The sequence below is a fragment of the Trachurus trachurus genome (genome assembly GCF_905171665.1).
Source record: "Trachurus trachurus genome assembly, chromosome: 7".
NCBI lineage: Eukaryota > Metazoa > Chordata > Actinopteri > Carangiformes > Carangidae > Trachurus > Trachurus trachurus.
In genome coordinates, this window is record NC_139901.1 from 22,717,061 (window position 1) to 22,744,596 (window position 27,536).

The 27,536-nt window shown below is 42.4% G+C and overlaps 1 protein-coding gene across 1 annotated transcript; it reads right to left on the minus strand.

The window, feature by feature from the left end:
- Positions 1-222: 222 nt before the first annotated feature.
- On the minus strand, positions 223-14,189 carry emilin3b (elastin microfibril interfacer 3b). The gene is made up of 6 exons (XM_083975205.1): positions 13,791-14,189; positions 4,243-4,365; positions 2,937-3,259; positions 2,463-2,809; positions 1,987-2,337; positions 223-1,827 (listed from the first exon to the last, which is right to left on the minus strand). Exons 1-6 carry the CDS (start codon positions 13,973-13,975, stop codon positions 694-696), a joined length of 2,463 nt encoding a protein of 820 aa, XP_083831331.1. The 5' UTR covers positions 13,976-14,189; the 3' UTR covers positions 223-693.
- Positions 14,190-27,536: the final 13,347 nt, after the last annotated feature.

Sequence of the window (27,536 nt, forward strand, 5' to 3'; positions counted from 1 at the left end):
TTGTCACTGTCCCCCTATGGTGAATTATGGAACTTCTCTGCAACTTGGAGCAATGCAGCAAGGAAACAAACAAGCAGAAATACATATCATTTTTTAACACATGGAAAACAGGAGTTTACAAAAAACGTAAATAGCACCAAGTTGACATACAGTATTCTTTAAAAAGACCAGACAAGTGTCCACACAGGGGATGTCGAGTAAGCTGGTCAGTAGAAACCCGTAGCAGCATATTAGTCCCATATCATTCACTTTGCTTTGTTATTATTTCTCTAATACAAACAGTTTAACATTATAACAATGCAGTCACTTCATATAAGTTAAAAAAGGTAAAATATGAAAACAAAACAATCATGATCAGGGAAAAAACAAAAAACAAAAACAAATGCCCTATAGAATCAGATCTCAAGGGAAAATATTGCCCAGCTATACAACCATAGGTGTGTCTTTGTATTCTGTGTCTGCTTCTCCTCATTTCACTAAACTGAACACCCAGGACATCTGGAGGCACTGGGCTGAGGAGCTTTTGGGAAATGACTTTCACCGGTTCAGTTCATTTGCGTCTGTGCAGATGGGATTTGAAAAAGAGAAGAGAAAAGCAGAGGAAGTCACTTGAGCCTAATGAGAAGCACACATTAAGTCTCTCTTTTTTATTTATTTATTTTTTTACATTTCTGTAGCGCGGATGCTACTCGTCTACTTTTTGGTTGATTCCTTGGCCACATAGTCTTTGACCTCTCCTTTCAGCTCAGCTAGCTGCTCTGAATGGACGGCCAGGGTGCCATTCACCTGGGCCAGGTATGAGTCTGAGTGTCTCTCAAGCTCCGCCCTGATCCTTTCCAGGTGCTCTGCCAGCTCTCCCAGGGTGCTGCACTGGCCCTCTACGTGAGTGACCCTGCTATCAAAGTCCTTCACCTCCCTCTGCACTTCTATCGCTGTGCTCCTGCAGCCCTGCAGCTCCCCGGATAGCTGTCTCTTCAGAGCCACCAGTTCTCCCTTCAGCTGGGCCAGCCGCCTCTCCCCGGCCCCCAGGAGCGAGGCTTGGTGGCCCACTAGTTTGGTGATGCCTTGCACCTGGTTGACTAACTGGTGCTCTCTCTGCTCCCAGGTGGAGTTAGCGTGGCCCACTTCACTAGCAATAAAGCTAATAGAGTCCTTCAGGCCCTTCAGGGTGCGGTTCACAGAGTTAATGTTGACCTTTAACAGGGTGATCTCTCCCTGGACGGTGCCCTCTGATTCCTCCTGAGCTATTCTGAAGAGCAGGTTCTGCAGGGTGTTGTTCAGGCGGTTCAACTGGTTAGAATGGGTGTCCAGGCGGCCTGTAATCTTCTTCTCCATCCCCTCACACTCCTCTTCCACTTCGGTGATGCTGACACCCCCTGCTGGTGGTGTGGAGGGTGAGCAGGAGGAGGTGCAGAGGAGCTCCAGGTCTACTAACTGTTTGTGAATGCCTTCCAGGTCTCCCTCTACTCTCCTCCTCACAGACTCGATCTCTGTCTCCAGAGCTGGGACCACCTGGCCTTCCAGGAGCGCAGGGGCCGTGGCGTTACTCAGCTCCTCCACAGCCACAAACACTCTCTCCTCCAGAGTCTTCAGCTTGTCTTCCAGCATGGTCTTGAAGCCATCCAGACCCCCCGGGAGCCCTCCCAGACCGTCAGGTCCACCCTCGGTGGTGTTAAGGCGGCCCTCGATGTCCACCAGACGGGTCTCAATCAGCGTCTCCACCTGGATACTCTGGTCAGTGAGGGCATTCTGGAGCTGTCTCTGAGACTCTGTCAGACCTTTCACTGAGTCCTCCAGCAGCAGCACACGCTGGGACAGACTATTGACCTGCAATAATCAATAAGTTATTGGTTAATGTGTAACCTACAGTGATAATAAATAAATAAAAATCCAGATACCTTTGGACACAACCTGCACCCTACTAAACTGATTTAATAACATGTATTGCATGCTGATCATATCACAATCACATCTACTATATCATACCTGTCCACAGCAGCTCTCAGTCAGAGTTAGGCCCTGGATCTGAGCCTGCAAAGAACCCAACTCCTCCCTGAGCCCTGTCTCTCTTCCATCCAGAGACTGCTGCATCTGCTCCTGACCATCCATGTGCTCCCTGTGGCACTGCTTCTTCACCTCCCCAATCTTCGTGTCACAGTGGCTCTCCAAACCGGTCAGACGACGTTCAAAGCCATCCAGGATTTCAGTGCGCATGTCAGCCAGTCTGGCGTCAACAATCTCATCAATATGAGCGGTGGGACCAGGGCCGGGGATGGGCCTGCCTCTGGCTCCCTCCAGCAGCCTCTTGAGTTGGCCATCATGACCCAGCACCATTCCCTGGGGGCGCATACAGGTAAGACAAAGAGAAAATAAGCAGTGTTCAATAAAGGAAGGAAGATTTTGTCAAGCTGTGCAGTTACAGTATATCAAGTGATCATTATATAGCCACAGTGACACAGTACCTGGATCTCCTCTAAGATGTGAGTCTTGGCTCGCAGCTCATCCCTCACTTCTGTCACTCTCCCTGCTAAGTCTCCAAATCCAGTAATTCTTTCTTCTCCATCCAACCCGTCAGGAGTGCCGTCCGGGATCACCCCAAATCCCACGCTAGAGTCAGGCACTCGGGCACCATTGGCCAAGAGAGACACCAGTAGTTTGTTGGTATCCTCTCGGAGGGATGTTCGCAGCCTGTCCTCAAGACCAGCCACCACCCCATTCAGAGTGTTCAGACCCTGCGTCAGGCGACGCATGTCCTCCTCCATACGGTCCAAACGCTCACCAGTCACTCCAGAAATCCCAAATTTGTTCCCTGTATTCCAAAAATGAACAAGTAAAAAGATAAACAATGCAGCTCTCAGGGATAGAGGTGACTTCAAAATGCTCTCTAACACAAATTTGCAGCAGCAGTGTAAGTTTAAACGCCCGTCTGTTCTCACCTTGGTTTGGTCTTCCGCCTCCAGCAGGCAGTTGTCCTGTGGGTATTGGTCTGTGGTCAGGCACATTTGGGAAAGGTCGCCCTGGCTCCAGCTGGCCTGATCCAGGCCTCTGATCCACTGGGGGTCTAGGGCCGTGGGGGAAGCCCTTGGTCCCTGGCCGATGGGGCAAACCAGCACCCTTGAAAGGTGGAATCATGCCATCGGGCGATGGCGTGGGCCCATCATAGCAGTTTTCTCCAGAGTAGCCAGGACAACATCTCCACTCCAGCTCAGTCACTGTCTTAAAACCCACCTTGTACTTTGGTTTGTAGAATGTCCTGTACCTGTAGAAAGCAGGATGTAAAAAAAAAACATGTTTACCATCAGAGATTTAAAAAAAAAAGAAAAAAAAGAAAAGTATGTCACAATTTCAATATTGGAGTCCATCAGAAGTATGGCAGTTGTTTTTAATAATTAAAAGCACAGAGACAGCACAGTGGATGGAAAAATGGGAGGTGGTGAGCAGAAATAAGGGGATGAATTTGTTCTCTATGGGATTAAATGTGGATTAGAGGGAGATTAGGAGATTAAGATAAAGTGTAGTGTAAATGGCGTATCAAGGGATTGAACCAGGGTGAGCACTGAACTTCAGTGTTATCTTGTATAAGCCGAATTTTGATTATGAATCAAATTTTCTGTCTCTTTCTCAAACACAATGATTCAAAATCTACTCCTTTAATTTCCCCTGTGTGGGGGCTTTTGAAAGGCACACTAAAAAGAATTACAAAATCACAAGACGTAGCTTAAGGATCCCATTTTACTACAGGGCATAATTTGTGTCATGATACATTAATTGCATTATACCAAATATTCTCTTTTGTGTTACTTCATAAATGTAGGTGGGCAGGTAAGAAGCATGTGTAGCAACAAATAAACCAAAGTAATCAATTCATGACGAGTAGCTTTTAACATTTTTAATGTGCTGAGAGAGAGTGATGGTGCCAGGAGCTGGTGTCCTTTGAACTCATGTTATTCGGTTGAATAAACAATCAAAGTCTTTATAAAAATTGAAAATATTAACATCATCCACCCCTCTTGGCATCTCTTTGTGGAGGAACTCAGACATCAGTCAGAGCTGTGAAGGCAGACGGCCTGCATATCATTATCTGAGCAGCACATCAGATGAACACTAGAGGGCAGCATTGATATAGCGTACACTACATGAGCTCCATTATGCACATTTAAAACCTTACCAAACTTCATGGGACACAAGTTGTGAATGCTTTAAATCATTTTACATTCTTTTGCATGTTGTTGTTTAACTCACATGACAACAGGACACTTCTGTCCCCAGATGCACTTGGTGGTGTACTCAGCCTTCACGTAGGTAGACACTCCGTCCTGCATGGTGCATGTGATGTTCTTCTGGACCACATAGGCACAGTGGTTTCTGTAAGGACAGTAAAGCAACATTTGACTTAAATAACTTAGATTATTGTTATATAAACACCAAGATACCAGTCTAATATATGGCAACAGCCTCTCTTTTGCTCTCTGTCTGTGAGACTACAAATCATTTGGTGGACAGTAACCAATGTGACAGTTTATGGTAGATACTAAGATGTGGTGTGAGCGGGTGTGACATGGCAGTGTGTCATCACATTGGTCCGCTCACTCAGGAGTGGCAGTTACACATTGTAATGGAAAAAAAACTTGTTTTTCAATCTGGTTGATGTCCTTTTCTTGCAATGAGGGTTGTTTGAATCAACTGTATGAACTGATTCAAGTAAATAACGCTTGCCTCAAATGACTGGTCATAAACATCATACTTTGTACTTAAGGACAGTAGATGGAATTTGAACTGTTTGAATAGATGACAACGGCAATGTGACATCTCTCTTAAGGACCAGTCTCACCATAAGTGGGTGTCCAGGCTTTTGAGAACTTTGTGGTTGAGAGAGACTGCATGCTATTCAACCCAATAGCAAGACTTAGTCTATGCCTTGTTTGCTGACCATATTCCTGGTTGTTCATTTTAATTTGACATAATACATGTGATAAATTCTTCAAATCTTGACAGGACTCAGTGCTGTTAATGAGTCTGCCGTTTCTCATTCCTCACCACAGGGCCCAGGCCCAAGTTTTTTACCTCCATACACATCACTATGTACCATAACATTGCAGCAGCTTACATAGTTATCATATTAGTATGCACAATTTTTTTTATTGAGTTGGGTTTTTACAGAAGAGCTGCTGTATATATCAATCAGCCATAACATTTAAACAGATGACTAGTGTTAATGATCTGGTTTGACTGATCATCCACGACAATAAAACCAGTCACCTGTTTTGTCTGATATGTTGCATGTGGTTAAGTAATGATGAGTGGTGTTTTTCGATTTTAAGCAACATAACTGTCTGCCCACTGCTGGTATCAGTCAGAATGTTGATGGAGGATATGTGCTCGGAGCTTTTCATCTGCTTCCTTTTAGTTTAGGTAATTCAGTCACAAGGAAATATTACAGAGACTGTTTTCACATGTATCCAGAAACCAACACATAATAACTTCACTGTAACTACTTTGAACAGTTGTTGCATCATGCTGAAGCTGGACCTGCTCTCTCCTCTTTCTTCACTGCCAGTGCAGCTATAGCAACTGCTAAATGTTCCCCTGGCCCCTGTGCAACACAGGAAATGATGATCTGGGCTCTTTAGGCTCACATGTGAAGCATTTCTTACATTCAGAGGGGAGTGTTTAGCCGCACATGCAGTACTTAACGTTGCTCCACAGCTGTTTCAGGACAAATAGAAGTGTTTTGAGGAGCAGGGAGGGACAGGATGGGGGGGGGGGTCTACATGCCAAGTTAACAGGTTCAGAGAGCTAACAGACAGCACAGCCTGTCAGAGTCTGTAAGAAACCACGCCACTGCTGCTGCTGCTGCTGCTGCTGCTTTCTGCAAACTGCTGGCTGTGTTGACAGCGTTTGTGTGTGTCACCACTCTCCGTGTGTTGACATATGTTAATAGTGGTGGAAGGAAAAGGGCAGGAGTCAGAGTGACAGAGCTCCTTTCATACCAGCCTGACAACATGCTGCCAGGTCAGACGTTGTTAAGGAAGTGGTGGTTATGACCTGAACTGATGTGGTATGATGGGAGTTCTTACACTTAAAACTCACAGGCAATTTACTGGTCACTGCAGAGTATTTTCTGATTTAAAAAACTGTATCTGGCTAGAAACATTGTGTGTATGTGTCATGTTGTTTATATGCATATGAATTGGAGACTTTATCTTACAACACAAATTGTGCTGCATCATATTTTTCTCATAAAAATTCCAAACTAATAGATAAATTGATGAATGGCTTCTAATAAGTTCTAGTTTCATTTGTTTTACCACCACTGCACCTGCAAGCTCTTTTGTTTATGATCCCTGACGGGGGTTAGGACCGATCACCCCCTCTGCTCTCATCTGCTGCTCTCACAATACACAAACCCTTTGGCACCAAATTTAATTACATTTTTTCTCCAGTTTTTAGCATGCGAGAAGTCTGGCTCAAATATATTTGTACAAGATCAAATTCACATGGTGGTGGTAATATAGTTTACTGGATTGAGGAAAACGTGACAATATTATTATCCAGAGAATATCAACATTTTACTACGTGTTATAGTGTAAAACCTAAATATTGTTTAATGGATTCCACCTCATAAATGGCAGGTTTATTGACAGCAATAAGCTTTATACGTTGTTTTTGTAGATGGAGGAGTTGAGGGAAAGCTTCTATAGGCATACAAGGACCTGTGACAGCTGATAGAGAGCAGGCTAAGAGCGTGAGTATGTGTGTGTATGCTGCACAGTAAGTGTGTGATCCACCTCATGTTACACACAGGCCCGATCAGCAGAGTGAAAAGTGACCATGTTCACCGATTTGTTTGTCAGGTGCACATCTGGGACGAGCGGGTGACCTTCAGACTCACACACAATGGCTGAAATGTGCAGGAATCCAGATGTACATGAGAAGAGAAAAAAAGGTTTCTCCTGTGCATGGGTCTCTGTTACTGCCTCTTTTTCTTTCCCCGCAGTCCGCTCTTTGGCTGTTTTCACAGATCTGTCAATGTCATTTGGGTTTGTGAGTGATATTTTATCCTCGGTGTCTTACAGACAGAGGGGTTCTGGCTTTGTGTGAATCAAAGTTGAGCGCTGAGATAAATCCTGCCCCTCTGCGCTGCAGTGTCTGTCAGGGCAACAGCAGGTCACCTCCTCTGCTGTGTAAAAACAGACCTTTATAGTATGAATGTTGAGTTTCAAGTTGAGAGATAGTGATATTGTGTTTGAGCCATATAGACACTGACACACAGTCACACACGTGCACATTTTACACATGCACAGCGTAGCTTTTGGTCCTTTCATCTCACATCCACAGAGACCACACAGCTCAGCAGGATGAGGATTACACAAGCTTTATTGGCAGAAGTATGAACCCATTATGCTTGAGTGGTCATATGTGGGGAAAAAAACAGCCGTCTTTGCTGTTTATTATGTCTCAGCCAGGCCCAGCTGCTGCTGGGTAGGTGAGAACTTTGTTTAGGCTGCTTGTGTAGGAGGATCTCCAGCCTGTGAAAGACAGCGCTAATATAGACGCTTGGGTCCTGATCCATGTATGATCTGAGATCAGGGGAATATTGTGTGGAAGGAGAAGAGGAGGGAGAGGAGATGTGGCTTACGCTGAGCTATTTTCACACCTCATCTCTTGACTAATGTGGCATGAGTGTTAGTTACTGATGTTTGTTTTAGCTCTCGTGGGTGACAGGTGGGAGGGGTTGGTCACACAGAATAACCCGGCAAGGGCCAGTAAAAGTCACTTAGGTCACCTCAACTTTATTTATGACTCATTCTTAAAAACAATGAGCACATCATACACAACAGCAGTAGATAATTATAATAGTCTTAGTAAAAACAGACATTGGAGGGGCGGTGTTTAGAGCACCCGCCCCATGTGTTGAGGCTATAGTCCTCACTGCAGGCGACCCTGGTTCGAATCCCGCGCTGAACCGCCCTATCCTGCATGCATCCCATTTCCTGCCTCTCTCAACTATCCTGTCAATTAAAGGTGAAAAAGCCCCCAAAAATATAAATAAAAAACAGACATTGGAATAATATGTTTTAGCAATCATGAATGTGACTGGATTAAGCCTTAAAGTTTAAAAATGTCAAATTAAGGGCATTGGTAAACTAGCAAAGGTATGATGAGCCTTCAACTTTATGTGCCTGTGGGGCAAAATGTCTTAGATCCTCTAGTCAGAGGGTCTACAGTATATGACCTAGTGGGATAGTGAGGAGGATCAGAAGAATAGGAAGTTGCAAACATCCCTCATAAATCTTGACAAGAAGAGGCTCCAACCATGCCAGCCGCTCCACAATTAAGCCTGATTATGTTTGAGCTAAATGCAAAAAGTCGGCATGCTAACCTGTTCACAAAGTCATTGTTACTGTAACTTACCGAGGTTTAGTAGGTATAATGTTTACTATGTTACAACGCCATGTTTAGAGGTTTAGCATGCTAACATTTGCTTATTAGCACTACATTTAAAATGCAGTTGAGCAGTTTTGCAAGTGTCTGATCATGAACCAACGGTAGCTATTTGTTAAAAAAAAGTGTAGGAGGTAATCAAAGTTATTTGTCCTGGTGCAATTCCAAGATCCACACTCGCAGCGCCAATTCCTGCAGATTAGTTTTCTTACATGAACTCATCAGCCTTATCAATAGAATCTATTGTATCAGACGTTGTCTGGTTTGCAATCTGAAACAAAATCAGGAAGAGTGCTCATACTTACTGATCCTAGTCCAAGTCGAATGTTCGCTCATTCTTCTTGCCTATTTGACTCTTTAACAGTACAAATCTTCAAAATGCTCTTAAGCCCCCAAAGGCAAAATCCCTTCCTGCATATTGTTGTTGAAACTGTTTCTGGTGATATGTGACAGTTTTCATTTTTCAACACTTCTGTATTTGTGTGTTTTAAGTTGATCCACGCCCTCCCTGGGCCACCCAACCCCAACTGACCAACTGATTCAAATTCTTCGGTGTGTTTCTTGTGAACCTCCCACCTTCACCTGACCTTACTCTCTTCCTCCCTAATGAATATCAACAGTATTTCTTTTGCCATGACAGGAAAGTCACACTTACTTCTTCTCACTCCCTCTCTCTCTTCTTATGCACCTCCCCCCTTCACGCCAAAATATTGTCTTTTTTCTGTCATTGGAGCATGACACTTTTTGACTGCTAGTCTGGTCCCACTGTAAATATTTCCAGTATAGCGTTACAGTTTCTAAATCACTTCATAGCCTCCCAGGGGGAAAGCAGAATTCCCATCTCAGATTCTCATGTGGAGCGTTTTCAGCAAATATTATTGCTGCTAGACCTCCGCCCTCTGCTGGGACCAAAACAATTCACCTTTCCGTCCCCCTTTTTCTCCAAACCTTCCTTGTCTTTTATCTGCAAAATCTTCAAACTGCAGGTTATCTCTGTTAAATTATCATCCTGCCCTTGCTAATATTGTTTTCTTTCTTCCAATTTCTACTTTTCATGAAGCTGCTCTGTGCTACCTAATCATGTTCCTGACATCTCCATCAATTTAAACGGCCTCTTTTCCAACCACCGCCCTGCTTGTCTTGACATTGTGGCACTAAAGGGCTCACCCTTCTCATTACTAACCGCTCTCTCACCTGCAGGGTTCCTGACTGTTTGAACTCAGGCCACTGCTGTTGCCTCTGACAGATTTATGACTGGAGCAGCCCAGATAGAAAACCATGCAATCTTTAATAGGACCTTTAACAACCATGTCTGTGAGCTAACAGCTCTCCTCCAGGGCCCATCTCTTTCCATATATGCTTTTAATGAATCCTATTTCGGGCCAACTGGCAGGTCTTGAAGGTCCCAATGGTGCACAGTTGATTGACATTGCTCATGTGGCTACTGATTAGGGTTAAAGGATAGACGTGATACTCCCAGCTCTAGGACCAAGGGGATCATTCTTTCATTCATAGACAGGGTCAGATCTGAGCCAACTCCGGTTACTATAGCGTATAGGCAGAATATTACTTTTACATGTGTTTAAATTTGGCAGATTGGCTAAAATGTCATTGTCGCGGCAATGAATTTTTTTTCCCGCTTTATTATAGATTCATTTTAGTTTTTATAATCAGAAAAACACATCAAAAATTGTTTTGTCAGACATTGTTACCTTTTTCTGAATGATGTTTTGTTGTCTTTTTTTATAATGGAAAACAGTAAGAAGCTCAAACACTAGTAGCAAAAAAACACACAAATGACTTATCCTCAGGCATTTCCCAAAGCACATAATCTTCTTTGGGAGAGAATAGCTCTCTGTACTTGTTAAATGAAAGCGTATTTAGACAGAATTGTTGAACTCACTGTACCGCGTACAGTATAGGCGATATGCCCCCGGAGTTAAATGGGTGATGTGTTGCGATATAGTGGTGTAGAGACAACAGATGCTGAGTGAACAATCATTGCATCATAAGAAGATTCTAGGACATAGGAGTGATTTTGAAATAATAGGAACTATATTATATACGTCCTGTATTGTAATATGGAAAATGTATTAAAAACCATATAATCATTATTATTATTATTATTATTATTATTATTATTATTATTATTATTATTATTATACTGAGCGTCATATGTCATTTTACATTATATTTATTCACTTTCTTGGAAATTTGAGATGAAGATTAACACTTAATCTGAGTATTAGCGAAATATGACTAGATTAGCATATTATTGTTTCTTTCATCTACCAGGGGGTAGCAGCCAGCCTACTTCTATCCAAAGATAAACAAAATCTGCCCAGCAACACTTCCACAGACCTCTTAATAACACCAACGTTCTTTCTTTTATACGTACACAAGTGCAGCTAATCCCTGCTAGCTGTTTCCAATCAGAATTAGGAAGCACCATCGACAATATGACAATTTAATGTTGAAATGTGATAAAGAATAATACAAAATTACTAAATACTTGAATACTATTTAAATATATAAATGCACAAAAATTTATGGGAGAAAGGTCAGTGAAAGCAGTAACGTAAATATGCGTTGGTAGGGAGCTTGAGAGTTTACTGCCCAGCCTCTGTGACCCTTAGCAGGAGACTGGCTCCATTCTTGTCCTCCACTGGACACTCAACACAAACTTACAACAGCAACCCATAACCTCTAACCTCTACCAACTCACTGACCTTTCTCCCTTGATCTCTGTCCCATACATCATTTAAAAGCCTTCGGATACGTCTCTAATCTGATCAGTGAAGACACGTGACATCTACTGGGGTCATAGTTGATTTATACAATACCCATTCCCCAGCAATGGATATATGACTCTTGGATTATGTTTCACCTGTTGCTGCACATTTCTTGCTATAATGGTATGTTATAGTGCAACATGGAGAGAGATGCTATAGGCACATCTGTATCCTCTTTGATGTTTATATTTATGTGTTGCATAGAATATAGACTTTTATAGTTGTTTTCCTGCAGACAATGATGTAAGATCAAAGACAGACCAAAACATATCATGAAATCTGAACAGAGCACAGTTTTAGCCATGGCACAAATAATAGAGTGGTGTTACTGTGTAGACACTCTGACATGTGACAGTCAGTGACCAGAAGCTAAAACAGCAAGTGCTTCTATTGAATGAAAGGAATGACTGTGAAATCAATTTAGGCGCTTTGCTGCCAAAATACAGACAATAATTCACATAGAAAAAAAAAAACCTCTTTGGTTCACCAACAGCTGAAAATTTTTTAAATGTCTCGCTAAAAACAGGCGTGTTTTGTCCATGTGACAGTGTGGTCAGTGAGAAACAAGGGCGAGCATTTACAAGCTGTTAAAGCCTGAGTGAAACCCTCCACAAAAAACACTGATAAACAAACCACACTCATATATATATGTAAGTGCCTGCACACACACACACACACACACACACACACACACACGCACGCACGCGCACGCACGCACACACACACACACACACACACGTCATAGCATGTGTGTTATTTTTAAGTCTCTATTTCCACTGACCAGTCAGGCAGACAACAACTGAGCTCATATATCTGTGGTGGTGGTCTGACACTGACACGTCCCCAGAGCCCACTGTGTCCAGGATGGGTCAGCAGCTCTTGTATAAACACTATAGTTGGACTCACTGACACTCACTGATGTGCAAGAACATCATCAGCTACCAACAACAAGCAATTATAGGCCATCTGCCATTCTTACTTTTTGAAAATCTAGCTGATCTATCTATCTTGGGATTCAGGCTTGAGATTGTAGCTGCAATAAATTGCCTTGTGTGAATATAAATAAACCTATTTGGTTCCACTGACAACACTTTCATTTGCCGCCAGCATGCAGTATAGGCTGAACAAGGATGTGTTTAAGATCTCTGGCATGCTGGATGCTAATATCAAGCTTTCTGGTGCTGGTCAGTAAACATTTTTAAAACATTTGCTGGCTCCCTGCTCCACACACTGTATTGCTTTGTTTCTAAATAGCAGACATATAATGTGTTGCTGTGTAGTTGTTTAAATGCACATTTGACGAAACTATAGTGAGAAATAATATTCTAATGTGTAATAAGTTACTGACTTCAGTTTTTATATGACTTGCCTCACATTTATCACAAGGGAGGAAAAAGTTGGATAAGCAGTGGTGATGTGACAGTGTACATGACATGATACTGACAGTAAGGAGAGGGACGGAGGCAGGTGATAAAGCTAAAGGTGACAGCTGAATGTGGGCATTGCATTCAGAGTGGAGGAGGCTGAAGGGTCTTTTCCCTGGGGGTGAAGGTACATGGCAGACTAAACAGGGCTGGGCGATCAGCAGTCTTCTGTGGCAGTTTGAGTGAAGCAGCAGGTAGCTGGGGAGCTGTCCAAAGACATAACAGCTCTCATGGGAAGCCAAGCAAAAGAGATAGGGAAAAGGGAGGAAAAAAGCAAAAGAGCCCTGCAGGCCAAATATCAGCCATCTCTATCCAGGCAAAATATGTCTACAGGGCTCCGTTTCATCTCACAGCTTCATGACTTTCAAATATCATGCATAGTGTGGGATTATTATTCCTTTGTGCTCATGTGGTTTGACTATACTGACAATATGAGTGCAGTGTATTTACATACGCACAGAGATCACTGATTAAAAACAGAAGAGGATCCATACAGGAAGAGTTAAGAGAGAGAGAGAAAAATCTCTCAATAGTAATCTCAATGTGATTTTAGTTGGATTGATTGAGGACTGGCAGTGCCACTCCCTTCTGGCAGCGGGTGCCCAGTTCTTCAGTCTTGCCACTTATTGAGCCCCCCCTCTTGCCACACACACACACACACACACACACACACACACACACACACACACACACACACACACACACTCACACAGCGACTGCAACAGATCAATACCTCTGTCATCAACTCTGCACCCGCCTCCCTGCACCGTAAAGACCATAATGAAGGCTTTGTTTTCATAATAATGCTGCATGTCATTGTTGCTCTACAGTGTTTATCCCCGGCCACAGATGGTTTTAGGTGTGAACCGCAGAAAAGGGCTGATGGTGAGGAAGACGGGAACAGAGAGTCAATTCAGGGATCTGATACCAAGCCGATACCTTAACTAAAACCATATTTCTGCAACTCGCCGGTGACATGTGTTTCTCAGGGAAAATGCAGTACAAGGTTGATCCTGCTTGCAAGCACTCTAGATACTTGGAATTCTTTTTAAATTCAATACCCTGCAGCATGGTCGGGGAAATCAAACATGCATTAGTGCCTGTGACAGGTCCAAAACGGAGCACTTACTTGTGACGGGTCATGGGCTTGTTTGGTAAATGGTGAGGGTTGAGTCCAGCCTTGAACAGGTTGTATCTGTTTCCATAGAAAGGGTTGACATGGCCTCCATAGAAAGTCCCTTTACTGTCCACCACAGATAGCAACACTCCTAAGAATAAGAACTGTGCAACCAGTTGACACAACTTGGTCCTCATTGTTTTTTCTTTCAAAAAAAAAAAAGAAAAAAAGAAAAGCTGCTGGCTGACAAGGAGAAGAGGATAAAAACTGATAGTTGTAAGCTCCTCAGGGTGTTGTGTTGAAGCTCCCCGGCACACGTGCAGTCTTGTCTTCCTCAGTGGGCCCTGAAGTAGACATGGAGCCCAAACAGCTGTAGCATCAGCAGCATCTTGCCCTGTGCGCCTTCAGCTCGCAAACTAACCACACTCTGAGCACACAGGACAGAGCAGAGGGAAAACTAGTGGGGCTGAAGAGGGAGGGGAGAGGAAGAGGGGCAAGGAAAAACAACACAAAGGTGTGCAGGAGGAGGGGAAAGCAGAAAGAGGAGAGCAGGACAGAGGAAAGAAGGAGGGAAGAGAACGTGCGAGTGTGTCTCTAGGAAAGTTTCAGCTCCATACGCACACACATACACGCACGCATGCACTCACACACACATGCAAGCTAGTGTGAGACCTGCTGACTGTGCTCGGCCCTCCAAGTCCTCTGCACTGTGCATGAGTGAGGGTGTGTACAAGAAGCAGTGTGCTGCTCTGCTGCCTCTGAAGGGGCAGGCAGACAGACAGCCTGGATTTGCATATCCCACCCCAACTCCAGCCTGGCTGCTCTGCAGAGGTGGGGGTAAGGGGCTTAAAAGGGGTGGGGGGACTCTTTCTCTTTCTCACACACATAAACAAACACATATAAAGACACACCTTGAAATAAGAGAGAAATTTGAGAGCAAACTCATCTCAGTTGTGTTGTTGTTTCATTTGATCATCCCTTCTGATCTGTATCATTTCCATGCAAGCTCCAACAATCTTCAGTTCTTGTCCCTTGAATCTCTTTTCTCAATTTTATGTCTTTGCACTCATCTTTTCTTTTCTTTTTTTCTCCATCTGCTGTGGGAGCAGCTGTACGTACATCAAAGCGCAGCCCCAGTGTTCATTCACTGCCCTGTGCGTGGCTGTGGCTGCAGCCAGCTAAGACGCTGCAGATCTGGACACAATGGACCTCCTCCTTGCTTCACCGCAGTCAGTCATTAAAAATCCCAGCCACAGCTTCAGTTGCGGTCCACACCCTGACCCCCTGCTTACGTCTTACCGCGCTTCCGCCGTATTTCTTGAATTCATGCTCAACTGCCTCTTGTGTCTTTCAGACGATTTCCACTGGGAATTACGCAAATCAGTTGAGTCCCCATAATGAGCCAGTCTCAGTGTTTGGTCTGAATTAATTCTGGTTGAACCCCGTAGGATTTTCCGAAACTTTTACTACAAGTGAAACTAGATTGTTGTCGGCTGTTAAGAGTTTTGAAACCGAGTTTTAATACTCCCTCATGACTTGTCACAGGCACTTGTGACAAAATCAAAGCCGCAATAGTAAATTATAGTTACAATAACATTTAATCACTTTGGGAATATCACAATCCAAAAGTCTTCCGACATTGTAGTGGATCCCAAGAAGTGACAAAGTGAAAATAATGCTTACAGAGTATTTGATGTTGTAGATATTTGTATCCAGCAGAACTATGCAGGGAAATATAAAACCAAAACACTGATCAGTGTTTCCAAATGTTGAAATCACTTAGACATTTCACCGTTAACCACTGCCCTGATTGCAGTCTTGTCTTTTCTCAGTTCAGACACTGCACAAGTGGGCTTTGAACGGATGGGGAGTCCCAGTGGGACTTGTCTGTGTCTGCGCCTGATTTTCAAAGCAGCCCTGAGAAGGAAAACCTGCAGGAAGAGGCAGGTGTCTGAATAGGCATCTTTGTTTGAATGGTCCTTCTCACCTGTGTGTGGGCTATGCATCATTTACCCTTCTCTATTTACTCTTCATTTAAAGGTCAGTGTGAAAGAACAACACACAGCTTCACAGTATGCAAAGAGACACCTCACATAAGTGGAAGAGTTCCCAAATATAGACCCAAGAGCACTCAAACAGCAGTAGAAAGGGTGACCTTATTGCATAGTTCAACATTTTGGCAAATTTACATATTGCCATAATTCCCATAGTCATAGGAGTAGGTTGATTACCTTTAATTGTCAGTGCATGATGTCTTGAGACGTGAGCTGCTCAGCGAACACAATGGAGGTGAATGGTACATTGTCCCCTGTCCCTCAAAACTCATCCAATATACAGTCCGACAACTCCATGTGACCTGCACATTCACCACGCTATGAAATAATCATGTATAATTATGTAAACTACTACTGTAACGTACTGTAGCTCTGGCCATGCATCTGCCTTGAAAACAACTCTGTCTCGTAATGTTACATTATTATTTCATGGCGTGGCGAATGTGCAGGTCACAACTTGTCCACAAGAGTGTTTTGGAGTTGTTGGACTTTATATTCGATGGGTTTTGAGGGACAGGGGACAATGTATTGTTACCTCAAAACAACATGCACTGGCAATTAAAGGTATAAACCTACTTCTATGACTATTGGGATTATGGCAATAGGCAAATTTGCCAAAATGTTGAACTATCCCTTTAAGAAATGGCCAGTTAATAAGTGGATTAACAGAATGCATGAAGATCATTTTTGGACTCTCTTCATATCCTTTCATCTTAATTTGTGTTGTCCTGTTGCAATTTACAGTTATTGCTGTGTAGATTTAAATATCTTCAGTATGTGAAGCTCAAGTGTTTTGCCTCCTGCTAAAGATTCATCCAGTTGCCTCAGAAAGTGTCACCTCACATAAGTAGCTAGACAGTGAAAAGGAAACTATTCTAAATCTTTGTCTACTCTGGCAGACATCTCTGCCCTGAAAATACCATTTTTCACAGAAGTGACTGGCACAATTTTAAACAGATGTCTGTCGCAGCACACCGTCCAGATGTTAAGGGAAAGCAAGCGATATCGGTGAATCTCTGACTTATGCTAGTTTATGATAATTTATAACGTCTAATAGAATCACATTCACCTTGAATTATTTATTGATGAACCAAAACAGTTTTTGTTGGCTCTAAGCCCCACGAGTCAGTGTTTGGTCCTTTTATTCTCCCTCTTCTTTTTCATTTCCTTGTGGTCTATGTAGGATATATGGTCAGTCTGCCAGAATTTGACTTTTAGTCTTTGGAGCTACATCTGTGAGTAGTTTCAGATAAGTATCCTTATCTGCTCCCCTTGACTAATTCCATATCCTGAATGGAAATCTGAGAAGACGAAATTCATGCACCTTTTTAAAAAATCTGTAACCTCAGCATTAAGCAAAAATAATACTTTGACCTTTCTACTGAATAATCGTCAGTGACAGTGACCAAAAATATTCAAACACACAATGTGCAATTTCCTCATCTTTATGTGGTTTGGATTGAGGATAAACACTCATTGGAGGCTTTTCAACTGCATTGTTTTACAGTATGCTTTTATGTATTTGCCTATTTGTCCCCTCCTCTCTACAACGATACAGCTTAACAACAACAGAATGATCAAATCAATTCAACATCTATTTAATACAGTTTTGACCAAAACTTAATATGATTTCCGTCATAAGGGACGATTTATTGCAGTACTGTTTTATTTTAGTTAGGTGTACCTACCTATTCCTAGTGACACCCATTTTTCTCTGTAGAGTTTCTGTGGTCAGTGATAAGACACAAAGTTAATGAATCCACTTTAGTGAAAGGGGACACTATTCAATTAGTTTCATTGCCCTAACCCTTATATGAACTGTGCTCATCATTTGCTATCAGTCCTCTTCAGGATTTCTTTTTTTTTTTTACAGGACACCCTTTTATTAGATTTAGACACAGGGGCACAGACACAGCGAGGGAGAAGCAGAGAAAATGGACAAATTCCAGTTTAGTGACATCAGCTACTTAGCAATGAGAAGGACACTTGATCCTTTCTTACAGTAGTGACCTGGGAAGCGGCCCAAACTTCATAAAGAAATGAAGACACGGGAAATGGTCGTCATTTATTTTTCTATTCCCAGGGCAGGAGAGGTGGTGCACATGTCTACACAAATTCAGTCCTGACCGTCAGAGATAGAGCAAGGATCTTTGGCTCAAAAAGGCAAAAAGGAAGGGAAGTTTATGTAAAAGCCACCCAACTTTCACTAAATTAAATTTACATGCAATTAAGTCACTTGGTGTGTTCCTGCTGAGGTGGTGTGACCCTCCATCATTTGTACTGTAAAACTTGCTCGTTAACATGTGACACCAGCAGTAAAACTGGGCCTCCATCTACAACAGTTCAAGATGGCCGGTGATAAATTACCCACCCTCTGCACTCTGTGGGCAGTAAAGACCCACCACTGGTTTCCAAGCAAAGAAAGAGGTAGGAAATATTCTGTATTGGTACGATATCACATGGAAGGTACTGAAACTTTTGTTTCAGAGGAAACACACTGTCCCAAGAGCATATGAGATGAGTGGTAAGTTTAATTCCTAACTTCAAATGGGAACTTTAACTTTAAACTTTACCTTTTGTGATATCCATGTTAAAAGGGTTAGATCTTGAGTTAAAAAAAAAAAAAAAAAAAAAGTTTGGCGGAGTGTGGTCCTTTCAAGCAACACACCAAAGAGCAACTACTGTGAATTGAGCCATCACAGGTTTTCAAATAAGGGGGGTCAAACAACACAAGATTTTCACAGGGGTCGAAGGGGCCTCGGCGAGATGGAAACAGCTTCTTTTTCCACAATTGGACCAGGAGGATATGAACTCATAAAGATGTAGGTGTGGGAATGGAATGGCATTTGAGAGTGTACACACCAATTCACAGTCACTTTTTCCTCTTCTCTTTTTATCCATTCATGTCCCAAAGCATCTCTCAGTGTTGTCGCCACTTCTTTCAAGGTATGCGCCAGTGTTTACTGTCTGCCCAGGGTTTCAAATTAGACAAGAGGTGGATAAGGTGCAGAGAGAGGAGGGACTGTGCTGTTCTTGCATTTTGTTTGTGCATCTACATTGAAATTCATTACATCACAGTTTAACTCCATCAACCTTTTACTGTCTGTCCTGAATGGATGTTCTATCGGTTCAGCAGGTGTGTGTGTGTGTGTGGGTGTGCTTGACAAGGTAGCAGTGGGCTCTTTTCTTTTCATGATCAGCTTGGGAGCAAGGTGACAGTAAAACCCTGCTCTTGTCAGATGGCTGTATCTTTTCTGAGCAGCTATTTGCATTAATTTTGAATTAATTTGTCATAGTGATGAGAACGGGTTAAAGGGGAAAATCTAATTTAGTGAGCTGCAGCTCTGAGCCAGAAATTCAGGCCACTTTTCTCTCCTAGTCTGTCGCTGGTGTAGCAGCTGGTCATGGTCATTAGTCTCCTGGATATAGATACTTTCACGTTGATTTCTTTAGCAGTGGAATATGAAAACTGATATTTATGCTTAAATGCTGAACTGATCATGGGTGTATTTACATATATTGTTGTTTCGGGAGTGGGTTTTCTATTGATTCAGTCTAGTCAAGGGTAACACTATATATTGGCTTAAGTGATGTAAATACACAGCCCATTCACGTAATAATTTCCTGTGATATTATCTCCAAATAAACTTCTGTGTCACTCATATGCTAGGTAGGATTTCACATTTTCTATTACACATGCATTCACATATTAGGGAGATATTTAACTAATTGTGTTAATATGACGGCCCGCTCTTATCTAAATGTTCCCATTCAGATTATGCCCCTGCTTTAATACCCTCGCCCTCATTGCAAACCTTTATGTCCATCCTGTGATCAACACCTCATATGACTTCATAATGAGAAGAGGCTGTCTGTGCATAAGTTATTATTATTTATTATTAGCTGCGGTAGAGCTGGTATGCTTTACGCAGTTTTGGCATGTATCCAGATTTTTTTGTTTTTAACATAATAATTATCTCTCCCATGTGAGTTTGATCACAGTTTGATATCCCTGTCCATCCATGGCATCCTCAGCCCTGTTGAGCTGAAAACATCTGACCACTTGAATGAGTCTATTCTTTTTCTTCCAACAGTGTTTTCTGAAAATAGACATAAGACAGGATACATCAATTTGAAGAGACTGGCAATTGGAGTTGTGCTGATATACACACGGGGCATTGTGCTAATGCCAGTGCTATCAACAGTGAGTGATTCAACAGTTGAACACACTGCAGCCTGTCCAGGGTAGATAGTGATTAGATTTTCCTAATTCAAAACTTCTGCAATAAACTTTTGTTAACGGTCAGCCTTGTTCTGAAATTGCATTTAGTACCTCAGATTGGGTTTTTTCAGGTGGCCTTCATGAGAGAAGTGGCTTCAAAATAGATCTCATGACTATTCCTTAATCACCTGAAATGTAACAAATGTTGGCCTGAGAGTTTATAGGTTAAAAACAGAGTCATCAGGTATTGACATAGTTTATCTAACACAGCTTTTAAATAGGCATAATAATAATCCCGCTATACTCTGAGCCACTGAGCTCTGTCACAGCAGTGGCTGTATGCGTTCTCTATGATTTATGGGTCAGTCATATGAAGCATGAGCTCATTCCAGCCAGCAAGGAATCCACGCTCTGCCAAATGTGGTTGGTGCAACGCAAAATTACATTGGATTTGTAATCAATGCTGGCGCTTTGCATGCACCAACATACACACACACATATAGGCTTCATTCTCCCTCGGGTGGGTACGATAGTCTGCATCCAGTCCACATCTGGTTTGCATCATAGTCAAACCACCACCACCACCACCCAACATAGATCTATCATGGGACACACACACACACACACACACACACACATACACAGACATTTCAGTTGCGCTCATTTTTAATACCTCATCATGCACAGCGCTCTCAGAGAGAAACACAGAAGCACAATGTTGTAGTCCATCCTCCTGCAAGAAAACTGACATCATATCGCTCCTCAGTGTTTTAACACAAACATACAGCAGCTTGACCGGCTGTTGGAATACATCAGCACATGGAAGTGCAGACACACATGTTAAGAGTGTCTGCATGTGAGCGTGCATGCAAACACTTACTAATTTAATTGCTGGCTTGGTGTTTTATTGTAAAGGCTGCAGAGCTGGCGGGGGTCAGTGGTCTGCAGAAAATATGAGGTGTGTTGAGATGAACACACACTCACAATGAGCCCCTTGTTTCCTCAGCAATGTGTTCTCAGTTGCAAAGCAATTAAAGACTAGTTTACTGGCCAGGGCTGCTATTTTCTCTGTCTGTGACGCAATCCTCCAGGTTTGCCCAGCTGAAAGCTGAGTGATGGGCATGCACACATATGCGAGCACAAACACAAGCACATGTGCACGTGCACGCAGAGCAAGACATAAACAGGCGCACATGGACCTGTGCACAAGCGTGTGCACGCACACGCACGAACATGCACACATCATTTAGGCTCAGCCAGAGCTGGCAGAAGGAAAACACACTATGTTATTGCGGCACAAGGCATTCCCTGTATGTTGCTCTCACTTTGCCAACCTTACAATAACGATGAATTTAGACGAGTGACAGACACTTTACAGTGAAGTCACAGTCATGTGTTGACTTCGTATAGATTTACTGAACACAGAACCCATTGTTAGCCATTTATTTATGCAGCAAAAGATATAAATGCAAGGGTGGAGTAGTTCATTTTAGTGATGTCAGCTTCCACCTGTTTAACCTTTTTCATAGATAAAGAAAAAAAGGAAACAAAAAAGGACTGTGCTGAACAGCTCAAAAGCTCTCCCCCTCTTCCTTTACAATGTTTCCTGAATGAACTCATTGTTCATAGTTTTTTTTCACTTTACCCTGTGAGAAACAGTTTTTGACCCTCCTTTTCTTTAAGTGCTCTGAAAGGATCTTCATTCTGGTGTCAGTTCCAGCAAAAATATCAATTAATAATTACACACTGATGCTCATTTTTAATCACTCACATTTAACAAAAGAAAAAGGTTAAATAGGCCTCACTGTTAGAAAAAAATAATCTTCGAGTATTATGTGGCTAAATATTATCGGATCTCAGTCGGCTGGTATCCACAGCTCGAGTGGTATGTACTGTACAGGTTGTGTATTTTCACAGAGAGAATACCGCATTAGGCCGATGCGTCTTATGATAGCACTGAAGTGTATGTGAACGGGCATAACTTTCTCCATGTGTATAAGACATGGTCTTTACCATTTTTTTTCACTCCCTCTGAAACTTCTCCAACAGCAAAACAGACACACATGATGTAGAAGGATTATTGTTATTTGGAGAGACTTGAAACAGGGTTTCTCAGTATTTGGCCCACTCAGGGTCAACGGGTTTAGGATTTTTGCTGTGGCTTAAGTGGGTGATGGGGTGGGAGAGATCTTGGCCATAATGTTTTTTTTCCTCTCCATTTTCACATTGCAGAATGTGAAAAAAAAAAAGCACTACTGTTCAACTCCCTCATATCACTTCAGATTATGTTATCACCCAAGAAAGGAAATAAACCAATTAAATAAATAGGTGGTAGTTATTTTCTCCAGATAGCTGCTCATGTTATCTTTTCCTTATCTATAGTAGAGGCTGGAACCCACAATAGCGACCTTGTTTTCTCGTGTTTGTTCTCTTTCCCTTGGCTTGTGGTGAGAACAACAGGAATGAGCCCATCACTCTTACAAGTCTGCCTATAGTGTGTGTGAAGACATGCATTTGTGTGCGCCCTCATTTGTGCAGGTTGAAGGTTGATGTGTATGTGTGTGTGTGTTTTTCCCACACACACTGGGAGGTTGTTAATGGTTCACGTGAGGTCAACACTTAAAAGGGTCATAAACTCACAGACTTAAGCCATCACTGCCTTTCCTGGCCCATATCCATGAGTATAACTCAACTGTCTGCTCTCATTCTTCATCTCCCTCTCTTCCACTCCCAGTGTGTACACGGTGCACACTGATGGTAATCTTTCTCTTTATTCTTGCCTTCAAATGCCTATCAGCTTCCCCACCCCTTCCTCTTTCATCCCTCCATCATAATGAAGGAATTTAATTCTGGAGGCCGACCACTAAAGCCCTCCAGCCAGAGCTTGGCTCCATGTCTCAGCTGATTTTGTAATGTGTTAACTGCGATCAGTGCCGGTGTTACCGCCCTCTGAAGCACTCGGACTCGGTCCAAAACCATCCTTTACAATGAAACCATGCACGGGGAGTCACAATAAGCTTTCACTTTTCCACATCGACGACTGGTGCCAACTGGTTTCTTCTGACCTGTCTGTGTAAAAAGTCTTGCAATGAAAAAGCCCTTTGGAGTGTCAGTCAAAAACAACCAACCACTTATATTACATTCAGTCTCCACAAGAAGAGGGAGCTCAAACAGTCAATGGTTAATTGTGAGAGGGGAGGAAAGAGTGAGAGAAGCAAGTTTCCAAACTGACAACAGGAGTAGGATGAACACACATTAAATAAACACAACTGACTGGAGTTTTACTACAGTCTCAGGCGCTTAAGTTTCATAGTCAGTAACAAAATTAAGTTAAATCAGACTTCATGCAAAATACAAAGAGCTTCACATACACACAAATAAAGTATATACTGTAGGAAATATGGTGTCACGTCCATGCGTTTCCCTGTTTAGTTTGTCCTGTTTTATTTTGAAAATCCCCTCTCTTCCTGCCCTCTTGTGTTTCCCACCTTCAATCAGCACCTGCCCCGCCCTAATGTGCTGCACCTGTGTCTTCCCCTTGTCTGTGTATATAACCCCCCAGTTTGTCTTGTCTTCCACGTCTACCTTGCTGTCATATACACTCCTGTAGTACTCCCACATTTTTGTTGTTGTTTTTTTATTTTTTTTCATCTTTTGTGTTTATTGGTTTTGGGTTTTTGGAGACCCCTTTGGGTTCCTTTTGTGTGTTTTATCTCGGACTTAGAACCATCAACCACTTGCAGTGGTATTAAGCTTAACATTAACTGTCTGTCATGGTAACATTTCCTAGTTGGCATGAAATACAAGGTACAGCCAACACTGGGGTAGATCTAAATAATCAAAGGGGATTAAATTTATCCCAGGGACAGCATGACTGTCTGAATCAAATGTCATGGTCCATCCAATAGTTGTCAAGGTATTTGATGTATAAATCTCACCGTAGCCAAAAACATCATTATCACTTGGTGTCATCCTCTGTGGACCATGAATGTCTGGACCAGGTTTCATGGCAATCAATCCTTCAGTTGTTGAGATATTTCCATTTGGCTGTGGACAGACCCAACAAACCGTTTGCCACGGCGCTAACATGATCCTGAAAAAAAAAGGAAACATTTTGGACCAAATAAATATCAGCCAAAAATTTCAGAGACGATCATCTGCTGAAACAGGAATTCTGAAAATGCTCTTTTGGCAATCTGCTAACACCGGTGTCCATGATATAAGCCATGTCAAGCTAGATTTATTTGGACAGCCCTTCATCAAAGTTGCAGTCTCAAAGGCTTGCACAACAGCCACGTTATGAAACAATAAATAAAATCAACACCCCTCTAAATCAAAGCCTCAGTGAGAACAAAAGAAAAACTTGTGAAGACTGTAGGATTCGAGTAATTCAAAATATAAATCAAATTATGAATCCTGCAGGGGTGATATCTGGTGCATTACTGCCAATGCTAACTCCAGCTAGCATGAAACGAGGGTTGAGAGAGTTTATCACTGGTTTAAGTTTGTTTCAATAAATAACATCATCATTAAGGCATGGGAAAGACTTTGATTCTTGTTCAACAAGAAACATGTTGGATAAAAAAAATAATAAAACAAAGCCCACAATGGCATGAGTGAAGAACTGAAACCAGGTTGTTGTTTAAAGAAAAAGACATGCCACCACCTCCACACAATTTCTTGCTCGTGGCATAAAAAAACAAAACAACAACAACAAAAAAACATTTATTTTTGCTTTATCAGGGAGCGTTCAAGAGTTTGAATATGTTGAATGCATAAATACAGTGGGTCTATGGATATATGTCCAGAGCTCTGCAGTCCGAATTGTCTACGTGTTGAGTTTATGATTTATAAACACCACTGACACAGAAGAAGACAGTAGAAAAGAAGAGCATTTGGCAGCAGCTGCCAAGACCAACAGGGGCGATTTACCATAATGTAGGACTGCGATGAAGGCTTTTATCACTCCGGTGGAATCGGCATCACTGCTTGTAATCTGTTTCTCTGTCTGACCCTCACCACCCACACATAACTCCCAGGACACCACACATAAATGTTTGCTAGCATTGTGTAAAAGAAAACACAGCAGCATGCTGTCAGTGACATTTATGAGTTTCATAAATGACTTTCTGAGGATGCAGAGGAAAAATGGGATGCCGTGTGTGTTTATTTTTTGTTCCGCCAGTCATCACTTAAGTATACGTAAGTGGAAAATGGGTGCGATAACTTCAACACTTCATCGCCTTTTCCTTCTCTACTTAAACAGACTGCCCAGTCAAGTGAGTTCATATACAGTAAACTTCAAATTAAAGTAGTCAAATTGTGTCTTTGAGTTTAAGCCCTGCTTTCTCCACTCCCTAATTTCCTGTGAGCGGAGAAGAGCAGACATGTACTAAAGCAGGGCTCATCTGGGCAGCAGTCTCAAGCTGAGGATGCCAAGAACCCCTGGCCTGCATACCTGAGGGAGCTGAGACAGGATAGAAGAGTCAGAAGAGCAGCATCAAACGCACCGGCCTGCAGTTCAGGCTGAAGCTGCTCACCAGCCTCTGAGCTACAATCAGCTCAGATCTGATGTATTGTTGTATTTCGCATATGGATGGACGTCATGTGTTCCTGTTAATCTTTCTGAGTTCTGGGGGAGTTTGACTCGAGGCTACACTTGGGAAATGAGGAGCACAAATAGAAGAATGACAGACACATTGAGCAATAAAGCTGCTCACTTGCTGGCTGTGACAATCTAACCACTGCATTGGCTTTCTGAACATACTGTATGCCATAGACATGTCTGTTTAGGGGTTAAAATTGTGTATTTGTGTGTTGTAAGCAATAAGTGGATGACATGTGGATTTGTTTTGCTGTGTTTGTGAAGCCAGCATTCGTTTTTAAACAGGTCTTTTAGGTGCTTGAGAAAGCTTTTTACTATGTGAGAGTCACTCATCAGAAGGCCCATACCTGCAGCACAACCAACTAACCACTCTGTGAAGTGGGTATAATTATAGGAAAGTTAAAGAGGAACTATGTGAGTCTGGTCACTTTACCCTAACCCTCCTCCTGGCCATGTGCATTTGTTTACAACGAAAGCAGCGGGAAATCAATCAATAGAGTGTTACATAATGTTATATATCGTATACAATGTTACAACGTGTATATTTGTGTAGTTTAATGTCATAAACAAGAGATTTCGGCTTGGGGCACGTTCATGTCGTGGTGTGCAGAGACGAGAGCTGGGGCCGCGGCGCCGATCTTGCATGGTTGGTTTTCAGCCCAGAGACACAATAAGTGACACGCACGTGGAAGGCAGAGAGCCTCCATTCTCCCTCGTAACAAGTTAAGCCATTTATTAAACCATCACAATTACTCCAAAGCTGTTTAATTAAGGTAAAAATGTAGCATAGTTAAGCCACAAATCCTTCATAGATCCTCTTTAAGCCAGAAATGACTGGACCTGGCTGCATCAATTCAAGAAGTTAAGGGACGAAACATACGGATGCCCTCTGCAAAACTGTTTTATCCAATACTTTCTCCAACGATCAGTCCTGTTGTTATTGTTGCTGTTGCACATTCTAAATTAACATGTTTGGAATTAGAAATTTGTGGGTTTGTTTGTCCTCTCCTCATCTGTCCATTTTGACTCTCACTCACAAAAACAAAGTCACACACTGCAGGACAAACCGGCTGCTCCACGCACCTGACTAAATGATCCCAGTATATTTAATGGATCACACGTGCCACAGTCTCTATTGGCACTTGGTCCACTCACTCTCCATTCCTGGGGGCCACGTCTAGTAAAAACGCTTCTATAAATAAGGCCAAGTGTTTCTCTGGAGCTCATAAATCTGAGGGAACTGCATTTCTCGTCATTCATCACATATGTGGTTGAGCAGGTATAAAAGAAAACCAGGAAACCCAGAGGAGGCCGCACTGGCTGGTGCCAGCAGCCATTGCTATGTTAAACTTCACCACAAAGAGACCGCGACCCAGAGACTCCAGTGGGGTGCGAGAGAAAGCGAAAAATTACAACAAAAAAAAAGTATTGGGTCTGGGAAATGAGATCATTGTTTTGTAGTGAATGATGTGGCTTAAGTTACTTCATTCTTGTTTATGTCCACCACAGGCTAACAAGCGTTTCAGGCTGAGCATAGATTGCAATCAAAGGCCTTTAGCTCTCATGATCTCGGCATGTTAACGATAGATCTGCACCCTCAAACAAACACAGATACGGAATAATTACAGGCAGACACACACAAGTATACAAGCCCATGTTGTGCATGCATGCCACCGCTGCCACACTGACTACATGAATCACAGTCTCTCGTATAGCTGGTATTAATGAGCAGTGTTGGGGCTCGTTACTCAAAAAAGTAATATATTACACATTACATATTACTCTCAAAAATAGTAATGCCTTACATTACTTTATTACTCCCTAGAGAAAGTAACTCGTTATATTACTAGTTATATTACTCGTTACATTTTTTTTAA

What these genes read in the sequence shown, in the direction of transcription:
- emilin3b (XM_083975205.1), bottom strand. Translation starts at nt 13,975, where the DNA reads ATGAGGACCAAGTTGTGTCAACTGGTTGCACAGTTCTTATTCTTAGGA. An exon ending in CAGAAGTGTCCTGTTGTCAT is followed by an intron (nt 3,260 to 4,242) that starts GTGAGTTAAACA and finishes TGCTTTCTACAG; the next exon opens with GTACAGGACATTCTACAAAC. An exon ending in AGGCGGAAGACCAAACCAAG is followed by an intron (nt 2,810 to 2,936) that starts GTGAGAACAGAC and finishes TTTGGAATACAG; the next exon opens with GGAACAAATTTGGGATTTCT.